At 41.2% G+C, this 15189-nt stretch overlaps 1 protein-coding gene across 1 annotated transcript in view; it reads left to right on the top strand.

Moving 5' to 3' along the window:
* The window catches only part of reep3b (receptor accessory protein 3b), a 42736-nt gene that overhangs the window by 20845 nt on the left and 6702 nt on the right, over positions 1-15189 (top strand). Inside the window, exons 3-6 of the mRNA XM_086195435.1 lie at positions 4188-4264; positions 5628-5748; positions 5874-5987; positions 14511-14673. Coding sequence (XP_086051561.1) covers positions 4188-4264; positions 5628-5748; positions 5874-5987; positions 14511-14673 — 475 coding nt within the window. The remainder of the gene's footprint in view (positions 1-4187; positions 4265-5627; positions 5749-5873; positions 5988-14510; positions 14674-15189) is intronic.

The raw sequence follows: 15189 nt of genomic DNA, 5'->3' as shown, positions 1-15189 counted from the left end.
GTAATCTAATGAGTCGTTTTTGGACAATTTAGCTGTTTGCAGATGTGGCCATGGGTCGCCATAAGCTTCATGCTAGTATGTAAACATGGCTGTTTCTTTCTGCATTTTGAAGTCACAAAGATTTATGCAAAAGAGGAAGACATTTGTTGTGAGCTCAAGACACCTTTTGTGAATACTTTAAAGACCATCCATTGATCCATTTTCTACCACTTATCCTGTTAAGGCTAGCAGGGGGGCTGGAGCCTATCCCAGCTGCCTTCAGGTGAGAGTTGGGGTACACCCTGGATGGACCTCTAGTCCATTGCAGGCCCAAAACATATAGATGGGTAAGTAATCACTCTCAAAGCCACACCGAAGGTCAATTTAGAGTATCCAATTTACCTAGTCCCCCCTTGCATGTCTTTGGACTGTGGGAGGAAGCGGGAGTACCTGGAGAGAACCCATGCAGGCACAGAACAGAAGAACATATATATTTTTATTTATATATATAATATATATATATATATATGTGTGTGTGTGTGTGTGTGTATGTATATATATATATATGTGTGTATATATGTATATATATACATATATATGTGTGTATATATGTGTGTGTATGTGTATGTATATGTATATATACATATTATAAAAAAATACAAACATGACCATTCCTGTCAAAAGCAAAAGCCATATCTATCAATGTCAAAATAATGGGAGTAGAGTATTTTTGTCTTCTTAGCATATCGTTCAGTTCTAGTTCTAACTGTCGACAGTTTTGGCCAGGTGTTTCCTTGTCTTTGTTCTTTAATGGAAGGCAATCATTCACAGACTGAGCCAGTAAATGTCTGCTTTTGCCTCAGGAAGGCAAAATGGCTGCTGTATATTTCACAGAGGTCACATCTTAATGTCCTCCTGGCTGATGAGATGAAGGAAGGAGAGAAAGAGAATAAAATGCTGGAAGTGACAGACTGAGAGAAAGGGGATTATGAAATGAAAGATGAAAGGTGAGATAGAGAGACTGAGGCAGTGTAGGCAGAATGAGATTGAAACATATATAACAGACCCCCCCCCCCCCCCCATCACGCTGGCTCACTTTCTCTTTCTCTCTCTCCTTTACATTTATCATTCCCATGAGCCTCTGCGTGCAAGTTTGGAGAGAGTTCACTATGAGGTCACTTATTAATGAGTCTAGCTGTTACAGTACAGAAAGTGGAGTGAGTGTGTATTTATAGTTTATGCCTAATTTGAGATGGATTGCAGGTGTGTGTGTGTTTGTAATTCTTTGCATTTGTACTCGTGAGACAATATACAGTATGTGTTGCTTCACCATTCTTTTGAACTCTCCCTCTTTTGCTCTGTCACTGACTCAAGACACACATGCACATACACACACTCATTTCATTAGTGAGTGTCAGTGTATTCAGTCATGCGGTAGTGCCTGGGTTTGGCTAATACCTCAGCCTGCCATGTGACTGTCTGCCTGCTTGCCACCGTCTACCACTGGCTTTGATATGGAAATATATCCAGAGGAGCCTGGAAAGCCCTTTAAGAGGAATGGAGGGAGGGAGAAAGAGATCTGGGAGGACAGCAGAAAGGCCCCGTGTGCCCTTAATTATTACTGGCTTGAGAGGAACAGAGCTACAGGATAAAAGGAGAAAGAAAGGAGAAAAATACAGTGTAAGCCTCAAGTCTGTTCAAAGACCATGTATTTCATAATTTTAAGGCCAGTTGTTAAAGCCATGAAGTATTGACAATAATGACCATATTTGATTCCTTTGGAACAAATATTGAGCAACAATGGCCAGTGCATCAGCTCTACGAAACACCGTTGAAAATAGGGTGGCGAAATTCTGTGAATATTCAAAGTTGATAACTTTCCAAAGGAATTAAGGAGAATAACCTTGACATGGGACTTAGTCATATCCAGTTAGAATAATTGTATATATTTTGTATTCTCATCAGCAGATATGCATGTGACAGACTAGACAAGACTAGTCTATCTTTGTGTGGAACTTCAATTGATTCTTTCATTAAACTGAATGGTAAGATGCTAATTATCTGTGCATGTGATGAACAAATTCACAGTGTTTTCAGGGGCATGGCCTCAAAAGCCCTGTAGTAGTATGCAAGATTTTAATAATCTGTGCATATGATGGAATAATGCACAGTGTACATTTAAACATAGTTTGTGTGAATAACCCCAAAATCTTCATTTTATTTGTTATTGTCCATGAATTCCCTTGGATTCTTGTTCAATTCCATGTATTCCCATCCTAGGTTTCTAACTCTTTTGCAAAAAAAGTAAACTTACAGACCTGCAAATTTGCTCGTTGAAAAACAAGGAGGGAAGGAGTCCACCAGTATTGGCCTATGTGTGTGATTTTTTGGGAGTGGGGGGGGTGGATTTGGAGGTCGCACTGACTACACTCATGAATGTGGCATTTTCAACCAACTGTAGGAGTACCTCTAGAGTTGTACAATATGACACTCATAGACAGCTAACAATTGTAATGTGTCAGCGATCCACCTTACATAGAGATCATTACATCGTTTATCATTTGACATTCTATCTATTGGAGTTCTACGCCCAGACACAAAGCATTTACGTCAACCAAATCCCACAATTTACTGCATTGTTCTGTTCCATGTCTCCATAACTACATGCACATAAATTAAACACAGCAAACGTGGCACTATTTTTCACTCCCCTTTCACAACATAGTCTTTTGAAACAAAATGAAAGCATCATGGATGAGTCAGAGTTGAGTCAACTTGTGTTTAATTAGCAGTACCTCATTTGGAGGAAGGGGAACTTAGCGTTGTCATTAACTAAGGTTGGCTTGAACATGCTTGCTGCATTACATCAGTTGTGAAGGTCCTAGGCAGGCTGGAAAACTTCACAACATCAAGTCCAGGTTAATATAATTCTCCCACTAGTCTGTTAAGTTACACAGCCACAGTTTTGATGTTAGTCTCAGTTACATTAGCATCAGGAGCAGTGTGGCTGTTTATAACCCTCATTTCTGCTTTGTGTTGGTTGTGGAAGTCCCAGAGATGTTGTACAACTTGACAACGTTGTGTCTGTGTTCATTATAAAGCACAGCTATTCACACACAGCATTGTTTTGATTGTCATGTCTATTTTAACACATACATTCCAGAACATTCTTGTCTTAAGGACATCAGTGAAGTTGGGAGGATATCAACACTTTTTGTCTATTGGAGCACAGCCTCACAAAATTTCACCTTAAGAGATTTTTAAAAAGAAAATTACTTTAATGTGTTTACTTTTGGGAGCCAGCTGCAGTTAGTTCACAAAACTTGTTTACTCTATATTCTTCTTAGAATTTAATTAATCCTAAATCAAAATGATTGATTTTGGTTTCTAAGATTCTACAAAAAAATGAAGTGTAGCTTCTAAACCAAACATGTAGGAAAAAACAAGTTTACTGAGGTAGTCATCACCCAGCAGGGCTGAACACAGGACTGGTTATGAGGCTTCATTCTCAACTGAAAACGAGAGACCAGTGTTAAGTGACGTGTCTGACCTGAACCCAGTCTACTCATTCAGCTCTCACTCCCGCTACCGTCGTGCCAGACAAAGTTCTTTTGACTCATGAAGCACAACAGCTTTTTGAAGCACAAAATATGGCGAGATAGATACATTAACGATTGGTTGAATTAATTGCATTGCCACTTCAAATATCTTTTCTCCAACAGGAAATTTTCATTCAGTCAGCAGATAAGACATGACATGATTATGATATTCCATACTCATTTCATATGCTTTCAGATTCAGATTCTAGTTGTAGCCCCTAAATTTTAAAATTGCACTCCTAAAAATTCTGTCAGGGCCCACAGCACTCCTATAAAAAAAAAAAGTTAGTCTGGACCCTGTAGTTAATAATGAAAACATATCACAATCGGATCAAAGAAATCATCATCAAATTGTTGCTCTTGCAGTGAAATGCTGCAGTTCTGAATGACATTTTTAACTCTTTTTTTACCTGAAATGTTATTACTTTTAATTATTGTTTGGGGATTTGGGGACTGGAGTAGAGAGCCTTCGTGTGTGGGCAAATGCATGAAAGAAAGGGAGGAAAAGGAATAGAGAATGACATAAAACACAAGTCTCCCACCAGAGTCCAATCTTGAACTTTACAATAAAAGTCCATGATGTTATTGTGTGCTTGTGTGTGTGTGTAGGTTCGGTGGATGATGTACTGGATTGTGTTTGCCCTCTACACTGTCGTGGAGACAATTACGGACCTAACACTGGCATGGTGAGTTTAAAAAAAATAGACATATTGTGACATTTCTTTAAGCACTTACTTCTTAAAATGTGTCTCACATAAATATGAAACTTTATCTTTTTACACTTGAACCTTTGAACTCAATTTTCTTTTAGGATAAAATCTAATCAATTCTTGGTACTACTTTTATACCTTGTATGACTTTGAGGTATGATAATATATTTTACTTACCTTGTACAGTAGTTAGATAAAATCAAGCTTATTTATTGGATATTTGTTTCAGTTGGGTAATCAGACAAGTTGATCATAACTTTATGCAGGGTAACATATTGCTAATTATGGTGATTTGCTTTCCATGTTGCCAGTCAGGTTGATTGTCAGATTGTCCCAGTGGTGTGTCACCTTTAATTCTGCTGCCACAAAAAAATGATGGACAATATTATCTCCCCTCCTCTTGCAAAAGGTGGTCAAGTGTATCCTATACTATAGGAGATAAGACAGGAAGGGTGGAAGGTCCTTTTCTTGGCATGAAGAGAATTCAAACTGCTCATATCCTGGCTGGCACGGAGGTACTTCCAGGCCATTTCTCTCAATTAGCAACCTCCCGAAGCAAATAATACCATATGGATGTTCCTCTTGATTATTGTAGCATTTGTTTTGTGGCAACTAGTAGATAATATGAAATGTGTGACTTTGATGAATGGATGAATACATTGGACAAAGTTGCCTTTTGATTCTAATAATAATTATAAAATTAAATGATTATCATTTTACCATGACCACTTCCTGTGGCAGCCAGTAAAGCATGTGTAAAGAAAGATGCAGGGCATTTGCAATTTCAATTAAGCCCCTTCTGATGCGTTAAGGGGCATCTAATCTGAATGGCGTGTTGAATCAGAAGATTACAGCGCATGATAGCCCACATTAAAATGACTGGGTTCTATTCAGATTCAGAAAACTTTATTTATCTCTGTGGGGGCAATTAAGGGAGCAGAGAGCAGTACAGTTGGTTATACAACAACAACAACACAACAACATACATTAGGTAAGGAAGTGCAAGGAAGTCTAAACCTCTCAGGGTTAGCTGCAGTTGCCTTGTAAAGTGCATGATAGAAGTAGTAGTGCAGTAGAGGTAGTAGTGCCGAAGAAGTCGTAGTGCACAATAGATAAGTAGTATAATTACATTAGTGAATGAAAGTACATCATATTTTATAGTATTTGTGTTATAGTTTTGTATTTTATCATATGAGTGTTAGTAGGGGCATCAGAGAACCAAATATATGTGCATAAGCACAGAAAAGGTAAGCTCTTCAAAATATAACCCCTTTAACAAGAGTTAATAACAAAGGGGTACTCCTTCTCTGTGTGTGCATGTGTCAATGTCTGTGTCTAGGTTTCCTTTGTACTATGAGCTCAAAGTCGCCTTTGTGATCTGGCTGCTGTCCCCCTACACCAGAGGAGCAAGTCTTATTTACAGGAAGTGTCTGCACCCACTGCTGTCCTCCAGAGAGAGGGTGAGACCATCCATCCCTCCATGCTTGCTCCAGTGTACATTGACTTTTTGTTGTTGTATTTGTTACTGTTACAATGCTTGATTAAACAGTCTACAGTTAAAGTGTGGTTGATTCTCTCCCTCTAGGAAATAGACGAGTATATTGTGCAGGCCAAGGAAAGGAGCTATGAGACTATGGTCAACTTTGGCAAGCAGGGCCTGAGCATTGCAGCCACTGCTGCTGTCACTGCTGCTGTCAAGGCAAGTGTCTAAGGTTTTTTTTTTTACATTAAATATTAATCCTTCTTTATAACTGCTATTTATTATTTAATTACATAAAGATGCCTTGCTGTATTTATTGGTAACTTTGCTGTTAGTGCCTCATACCTGTATGTATTTCATGAATTTAAGATATTTTAAACAAACCCTGTTGCTTTCTTTTCCCTGCTCTTCTCCTCAACATCTTTGGTTTTACTGAGGATGAACAGTAACTTAGAATTGATTTTTAAGAGTGAAAACGGAGACCTCTATCTAATTAAGGGATCCTGCAAATTATCCCGACAAATCATGCCTATTGACAGTGACAGAACATACTTGCATGCTAGAGTTTGTGAAATCACAGTTAGGAACACAGACAGAAATCTGGTTGTTGGTGGGCAAAGAGTGATGGTTGCATAAAACACAGCCAATTTTGATATTCTGTGTTCATGCAAATATCCCTGAACATTGTTATCTTTCAGCTATCACAATCAGTACGAATAAAATATGTGTGAACTGTTTTCATCAGGATTGCATGAATTCCTGTGTGTATTAGGTAATCCTTGATGATCTTCTCTCGAAGCCCTTATTGCTCTGAGGAAATCTTTGGCGGTGGGAATCAACACTCACTGTAGAAAACATTTTCTGTTAAGTTTGTTACATGATCCTGTGTTATCACTCAAAAACGAATGAATTGAACCATGGTGTTGCTTTCAATCATATGTACTTTATGTACTGTAGAGCTGCAAGATAATATAGACAGGTTATCGTCAAAGCCTTGAAGGAAACATAATTTCCTGAGACAAAGCAGTGTATATATTCATGTTAAAGAGAATTAATTTCCCAAGTTAGGTTAAAAAAACGATAATGATTGTTGGTAAGGCGCATTTCAAAACACAGTTACCATGTACTTTACATTAGAAACAATACACATGTAAAACAAAAGAGGAAGAAGGACTAAAATACTGAATAATTTCAGACTATATAAGAAAAAAAGATGCTGAACAATTGCAATTCATATTAAATGGAGTCAAACAGAAAACCAAAAAGGAAAATGCAACTGAGGTTAAATCAGGATGTGCTCTCCAGTAAAAGAATTCCTCAGGAAGAGATTTAACTCTGGCAGCCATAGTTCCTCAGGCAGGTTGTTGCAGAGACTCTGGGCCCTGATGGCAAAGACTTTGTCCCCTTAATCTTGGATTTAGAATAGGTAGAACAACACTGCCTCATGACCTCATGCTTCACAAAGGTTCATAAGGGATTAAAATGACTAAAATACAATTTATAGCCTGGCCATGAAGAGCTTGAACGGTGATCAATAACATTGTAAACAAGCAGGAAGTGATTGCAAGTGTTCACAGGTAAAAGCAACAGGACTCATGTGATCATGCCTCCATTTTCAGAGGCACAACAAACTTCTTTAAATGATAAAAACCAGGCAGGCGGCACAGTGGTGCAGTGGTCAGCACTGTCACCTCACAACAAGAGGTTTCCGGGTTCCACCCCCAGCTCGAGCACGGGGTCTTTCTGTGTGGAGTTTGCATGTTCTCCCTGTGCCTGTGTGGGTTCTCAGGTACTCCAGCTTCCTCCCACAGTCCAAAGACATACAAGAGGGGACTAGGCTAATCTGATACTCTAAACTTACTGTAGGTGTGGCTGTGAGTGTGAATGGTTGTCTGTCTATATGTGTGTGTACCCTGTGATGGACTGGCGACCTGTCCAGGGTATAACCCATCTCACGCCCAAACCTTCGGGCGTGATTCATTCAAGTTTTTGAATGATAACACAGGATCATGTTACAAACTAAACAGGATAAGTGGTAGAAAATGGATGGATGGATGGATAAAAATTAGCAATAATATCAATGACTAAGATATATAGTTACCAAGAAAAAGTGGGCACACATCAGATAGATCAATAACAAGAGTATGATTGTGCCCACTTTTTCTTGGTATCTATATATCTAAGTCACTTATTTTATTCCTGGTTGAGTATGATTGTGCCAACTCTCTTCAACAGCAATTCCTCAACTGAAGACTAGTGTTGATCACTGATTTCTCTGAGTAAATGTATTTGCAGTGAACCTACTCCATTTTATATTATTGTTGGAAGTCAAGGTATTTGTATTTAAAAAGGTTTGCACACTGTCTTACTGTAAACCATAACACCACTTATGTTTTCATTTTTAACCATAAACTGTACTGTATATATTTTACATTACACCACCATTTTCTAAAAAAGTGACATAGTTGGTTCTACTCATGTCCAAGCATTCTGACAGCTTCCACTCTCCTTGCAAAGATACATGCATACAATTGTAAACAAGCAGAGAACATGTCAAATCTCTTCCTGGTGAAAGCAAAGGGACATTGAAATCTACAACTTTTCAGTAATGAATGAATGGTTAATGAGTATTAAAAGCACAGACATACATCCTTGAAAAAAAAATTCTGTTACCCCCGTAAATGGTGTTAATAAAACATTCAAACATACACATCAGAATTGACATATTGATGGATATAATTCAAATGATCAAATATCATTGTCATTTGGTTTCCATGGGGTAAAATACCATTCAGTCTTTAAAGATGCGTGCATGTACTCCCATGGGGAAAGTAATTTCTTACCCTGTATGTGGTGTTGAATGTTGATGTTTTTTCCAGTATGATAGAGGGAAGGAAAACACAATTGCCTCCTTTGTTCATAATGGTATTGCATCATATGGGTGGGAGTGGGAAATTCATCAAAAAGTGTGAGTGTGAGAGTTGTTGATATTATGGTAAACATTTCTTTCTATTTTACTGATGGGATATTATCAACAGGAACAGAACAATCCCCTGCATTGTTTCCTCCGTCATCTTTGATATACATTACATTTCAATTATTATTATATCACATTAGTCACAAAATCAATGTATGTCTGAAACTGGGTCGTCGTTCTCCACATATCAGGGTCTGGGTCGCGGGGGCATCAGTCTCAGCAAGGAAGCCCAGACCACCCTCTCACCAGCCACTTCCACCAGCTCTTCTGGGGGAATGCCGAGGTGTTCCCAGGACAGCTGAGAGATATGATCCCTCCAGCACGTCCTGGGTCAGCCCGAGGCCTCCTTCCTGTTGGACATGCCTGGAACACCCCCCGAGGGAGGTGTCCAGGAGACATCCTCACCAGGTGCCCGAACCACCTTAACTGATTCCTCTTGACATGGAGGAGCAGAGGTACTACTCTGAGTCCCTCCTGAATGTCTGAGCTTTTCCCCCTATCTCTAAGGGAGAGCCCAGCCACCTTGCAGAGGAAACTCATTTTGGCCGCTTGTATTCACTATCTTGTTCTTTCGGTCATTACCCAAAGCTCATGACCATAGGTGGAACATGAATTGACAAGTAAGTTGAGAGCTTTGCCTTTTGGCTTAGCTCCCTCTTCACCACAGCGGACTGGTTTAGGGCCCGCATCACTGTGGACACCACCCCAATCTGCCTGTCAATCTCCCGCTCCATCCTACCCTCACTTGTGAACAAGAGCCCAAGATTCTTGAACTCTTCCACCTGAGGCAGGAGCTCCCCCCGACCTGGAGTGTGCAGTCTACCCTTTCCAGCTGAGGACCATGGCCTCAGACTTGGAGGTGCTGATTCATATCCCAGCCACGAACAATTCCAACTTAATGCCAGCAGTGTGGACCAGGCTCTCACTCCTTCGGTACAGAGACTGAATGGCCCTTTGTAAGGGGCCATCTACCCCATACTCTTGCAGTACCCCCCACGGGTTGCCCCTGGTCCCCCCCCCACAGTCATAAGCCTTCTCCAAATACACAAAGCACACGTGGACTGCTTGGGCAAACTCCCATGCCCCCTCCAGCACCCTCGCAGGGGTAAAGAGCTGATCCACATTTCCACGGCCAGGAGGAAAACCACATTGCTCCTCTTTGATCTGAGGTTCCACTGTTGACCTGACCCTTCTCTCCAGCACCCTGGCGTGGACCTTTTGGGGAGGCTGAGGAGTGTGATCTCCAGATAGTTGGAACACACCCCCTGATCCTCTATCTTAAAGATGGGGACCACCACTCTTGTCTGACACTCAACAGGCACTGCCCCCGATGTCCATGCAGTGTTGCAGGAACGTTTCAGCCACAACAGCCCTACAACATCCAGAGCCTCGAGATATCTAGGGCGGATGTCATCCACCCCTGGAGCTCTCCGTTGTGGAGTTATTTCACTGCCTTGGTGACTTCTGCCCCGGAGATTGGATGATCCCTCCCCAAGTCCTCCCCCCGCCTCTGTTTCCTCTATGGAATACGTGTTGGTGGGATTGAAGAGTTCCTCAAAGTATTCCTTCCACTGTCTGACCATCTTCTCAGTTGATGCCACCAGCCTCCTGTCCCCACTGAAGACATTGTGAGCAACTTGCCACACTGAGGCGACAGATGGTTTGCCAGAACCTTTTCGGAGCCGATTGATAGTCATCATCCATGGCCTCGCTGAACTCCTCAGCGACTGCCATGGCTGCACATTGCTTGGCCTGCCAGTACCAGTCAGCTACCTCTGAAGACCCACAGACCAACCATGCCCTGTAGGCCTCCTTCTTCAGCCTGATAGCTCTCCTCACCTCTGGCGTCCACCAGGGGGTTCAGGGATTACCGCTGTGTTAAGCACCAGCAGCCTTGCAGACACAGCTCACGACAGCCACCTCAGCAATGGCAAAGTGGAACAGGGTCCATTCAGACTCACTGTCCCACACTGCCCCTGGGATCCGGTTGAAGCTCTGCTGGAGGTGGGAATTGAAGATCATATTGACAGGTGACAGGGTGTCCTGATGCCAGGTGCACTGATGGACATCCTTATGTTCAAACGTGGTGTTTGTTATGGACAAACTGCAACTCGTACAGAAGTCCAATAACCGAACACCACTCTGCGGTTCCTCCCTATCACACCCCTCCAGGTCACATTGTTATTGCCCACATGAGTGTTGAAGTCCCAAAGGAGGACAATGGAGTCTCCAGGTGGAGTCCTTGGGACTCCAAAAAGGGTGGGTGCTCTGAACTGCTGTTCAGTGCATAAGCGCAGACAACAATCATGACCCATTCTATGACCCGAAGGCGCAGGGAAGCAACCCTTTTGTCCACCAGGGTGAACTGTTAAATTCAAGCAGAGAGGCTGGGGGCTATCAGAAAGCCCACCCCAGCCCTCCGCCTCTAACTCGGAGCAACCTCAGCAAAGGAGAGATTCCAGCCCTTCTCAAGGACTCCGAACCACAGCTATGTGTCAAGGTGAGACCAACTGTATCTAGCCAGTAATGCTCAACCAACTCCGGCTCATTCCCTGCCAGAGAGGTGACATTCCCAAAAGCCAGCTTCCATAGCCAGTGGTCAGACCTCCATGTACCTGCCTTGGTCTGCTGCCTGATCCACAGTGCACCGGACCCTTTTGGGGGACAAGCCCATATATTCATTTTGGGCTGGGCCCGGCTGGGGCCCCATGGGGGAAAGCCCAGCCACCAGGCGCTCACGTACGGCCCCTACCCCAGGCCTGGCTCCAGGGCTGGGCCCCTGTAACCCTCCGAACTTTGTCCACAAACTCTTTTTCTTTTTCTTCATGAAGGGTCTTTTGAACCATTCTTTGTCCGGCCCTTTGCATAGAACCAATCTGCCTTGGGAGACCCTACCAGGGGCAAAATTCCCCTAACAGCGTAGCTCCTAGGGTCTTTAAAGCACTCAAACTCCTCCACCATGATAAGGTGACAATTACACTAGGAGTGAAATTGTGTCAGGCTGATACAATCATGTCAATAGCTTACAGTATATTTATCATCTGTTAAAACTTGTAAACTATCTACCTCTGGCTGCGGAGTTATATTTTTGTCATCCTTCTTTGTGATTATATCCTGCCACGCGGTTACATCATCAGAGAGCACAATGTATGTTTCCACAGTTATGCGGATGACACAACTGTACGTATCCGCAGAACCAAATGATACTGTAGCCATAATGTCCATCACCAACTGTCTAATGGCAATAAACTAATGGATGAGCCGTACTTTCTAAAAAAAAACTAAAATGGTAAATGGACTCAATTTATATAGCGCTTTTCTACCTTAGCGGCACTCAAAGCTCTTTACAGTGTCATCTCATTCACCCATTCACACACACACTCACACACTGATGGTGGAGGCTACCATGCAAGGCGCCAACCTACTCATCAGGAGCAATTATGGGTTCAGTATCTTGCTGAAGGACACTTCGACATGGTCACCGGGGTCGGGGATCGAACCAGCGACCCTTTGGTTACTAGACGACCACTCTACCCCTGAGCCATGCCACCCACCCTCAACTAAATGAGGATAAAACTGAGATCCTATTAGTCGGCCCCAAAACAAAAAGAGAAATTCTGATTAATAATCTGGGGGGATTAAACCCCTGGATTAAATCTGAGTTTACAAATCTTGGTGTTATCGTGGACTCAGATTTGAACTTCAATTCCCACATCAATAAGGTGACCATAATGTCATTTTTCCACCTTCGGAATATAGCTATGGTACGACCAATTACAGAACTTTAAGAAGCCAATTGGATCATTAAGTTCTGATATGATGTTGATTTACTGCAGTTGCTATTGCTATTCTATGCTCAGTTTATAAATTTTATTGTTAAGCTCTTTAAGCAGCAATTCTTGAATGAAAAGTGCTATTGAAATAAAGTTTTACTTACTGACTTACTTACTTACTGCCCTCGGTAGATACACAGAAGGGAAACTTTGATTCTTCACCTAACCCTGATATATTTTGCAGTGCTGAGCTTAGAATGGCTCGCATAGTCCACACATTGAAGACTTCCCACATTGGACTAGTCATTATTCTTACATGATTACAGCAGAACTGAAATAACCACTCTGGCGTTGGAGTTAATGTATTCACTTCCCTATAATTGTTTGTTAGCCATTTGTCCCATTGTGTACTGATTGTGACATTGCAGGCTAATATTGATACTGTTAATAAAAATAAAATGATTTAGTTGATGCCAATGGGTTTTCATTTTGTTTTTTTTTAAATGTTTTGCCCCTTTATCAGCCAACCTTGTGAACAAATTCAATCCTATGCATTTCTGAAACCAATTTTAATACAACCCTTGACATCAGCACATTAATATTAGTTATTGCCATCTTTGAATGCCATCTTTCTTACAAGAAGTAGACAAGAAGAACTATCCGCTGTCAATGAACTGCCAATGTCTTGGTGTCTCCTTGATTTTTCCTCTGGGCTTATTACACATTGATAACACACTGAATAGACAAACAGTAACGTGCTCTGGCAAATGCTTGCCTATGCCTTAAATGAAGTTACTCAGGTTATCAAGACATTTTCTTACTTCTACACATCTTGGAAGATGTTGTAGGTCTAACTCAATTTGGTATGAGCTTGCACCGCGACTGCTATAACGCCTCTGCTGTCTAACTTTGATTTACTCTGTTTTTAGAAATACTCCAAGCCAGATTGTATGGTGTCTATTCCTGTTTTTAATGCACATTATGTGGATCTGCACCGACTTGCTTGTTATAGTAGCTAACTCTCTTTTGACTTTTTTCTCTGTCTCTCTGCACTGACATCCTTGTTTCCTTAGGGTTTCTGTGCTTCAGCAGGCTGTTCTAGGAGGTAAAAAAAAAACAGTCATTCCAAGCAGCATGGGTAGAACTTTCCCCTGACATTTCATATCAGTGTTATCCTCATATGTCCCCATCCATTAATTTTCAAACTGTTCTCCTCTTCTTACCAGACCTTATAACTTAAAAAAGTCTTAATGTCAACATATTACTGTTGTCAAATAAGAAAAGACAGCATTGGTAAATATATTTAACTCAGTATTTATATACGATCCGTATCCCTGAATTTCAGGATATTTATTGTATGTTTAAACAATTAATTTCATTAACACTTGGAATATTCTTCCCGCGCCTTCATTTTATTTATTTATTGAATTATTTGTGTTGCTTTTATCTGTTCATTTATATTTTTTGTTGTTGTTACTGCTGCTCATTGTTTTAACTTTTTTGTGGATCCATCTCAATCATTGTTGGTTGCTTATTAGATATTCAAAAAGACCATAGGATTTTCTGTGTCCATCCTATTTATGCTTATATCTACATTATGCATATGTTTCAACATACTTTTATAGATTTGCATCATTAACTTTATGAATAAAACAAGCTCTGATGAGGCAGTACATCTGCAGTTACATCTGCATCTTACAGTTGTGTTTGATCTGAATCATAGACAGATCATAAGGTTGCTTTCTTCAAAAATATTCTGATCTCAGTTGTTTCACTGTTGGCTTTTCACATCCATCTGTATAAAATGCTACAAATGTTCCATCCAACCCAAGAGGGATTGGGTGGAAAGCACCATTCTCTACACTGGTTAGTTTGCATAGCTAGCCTCACTGACTTCATCAGTGTGTTGGAATGTGCCCTGCTGATCCCTGAGAGATATGAAGTGCTGTTTGCTGGTGATGCAATATTGACTGGTGTGTATGTGTTTCACAGGGTCAGGGTGCCATCACAGAGAAGCTGCGCAGTCTGAGTATTCCTGACCTCACACAGATAAGTCAGCAGGATGAGAGAGGAAACCCTCTATACCAGTACAGCTCCCATTCATCCAATCCAGCCATCAGGAGATCTCAAAGCACTGACACAGCAGATGGAACAGGTACATAACACACACACACACACACACACACACACACACACACACACACACACACACAATATGTATCTCCCTGGGAAGAATAGTCCGATCTGTCTGTTCCTTAACAGGCCTCCAAGAGTTGTCAGTCTAGTTTTTTTTTTTTAAATAGATTTTGACTTGTGAGAGGAAAAATAACTATCCTGTAGTAACTACCTCACATACAGCATCTATATACAGTAGAAACATCATGTCAGTGATAGAGTAGACCATTGGAATACTTTTGTAACTTTGCAAGGACCAAAATAGTAAGTGGCCACACCAATTTATTTTGGGTTTTACATTTATGAGGGGTTTTTTTTTTGTTCCTTTCCTTCCAGCCACCTTTTCCTTCCTGCTAAGACTTGCAGGTTGGCTGGCATTTCAATGAAAGCACTTTGTGTGTGTGTGTGTGTGTGTGTGTGTGTGTGTGTGTGTGTGTGTGTGTGTGTGTGTGTGTTTGTGTGTGTGTGTGTGTCTGTGTGTGTGTGTGTGTGTGTG

The sequence above is a fragment of the Aulostomus chinensis genome, chromosome 23, assembly GCF_037954235.1.
Source record: "Aulostomus chinensis isolate RoL2024-O1b breed Wild chromosome 23, RoL_Achi_v1.0, whole genome shotgun sequence".
NCBI lineage: Eukaryota > Metazoa > Chordata > Actinopteri > Syngnathiformes > Aulostomidae > Aulostomus > Aulostomus chinensis.
The sequence above is the reverse complement of the archived record's forward strand: the minus strand, read 5'-3'. Positions and strand labels throughout refer to the sequence as shown.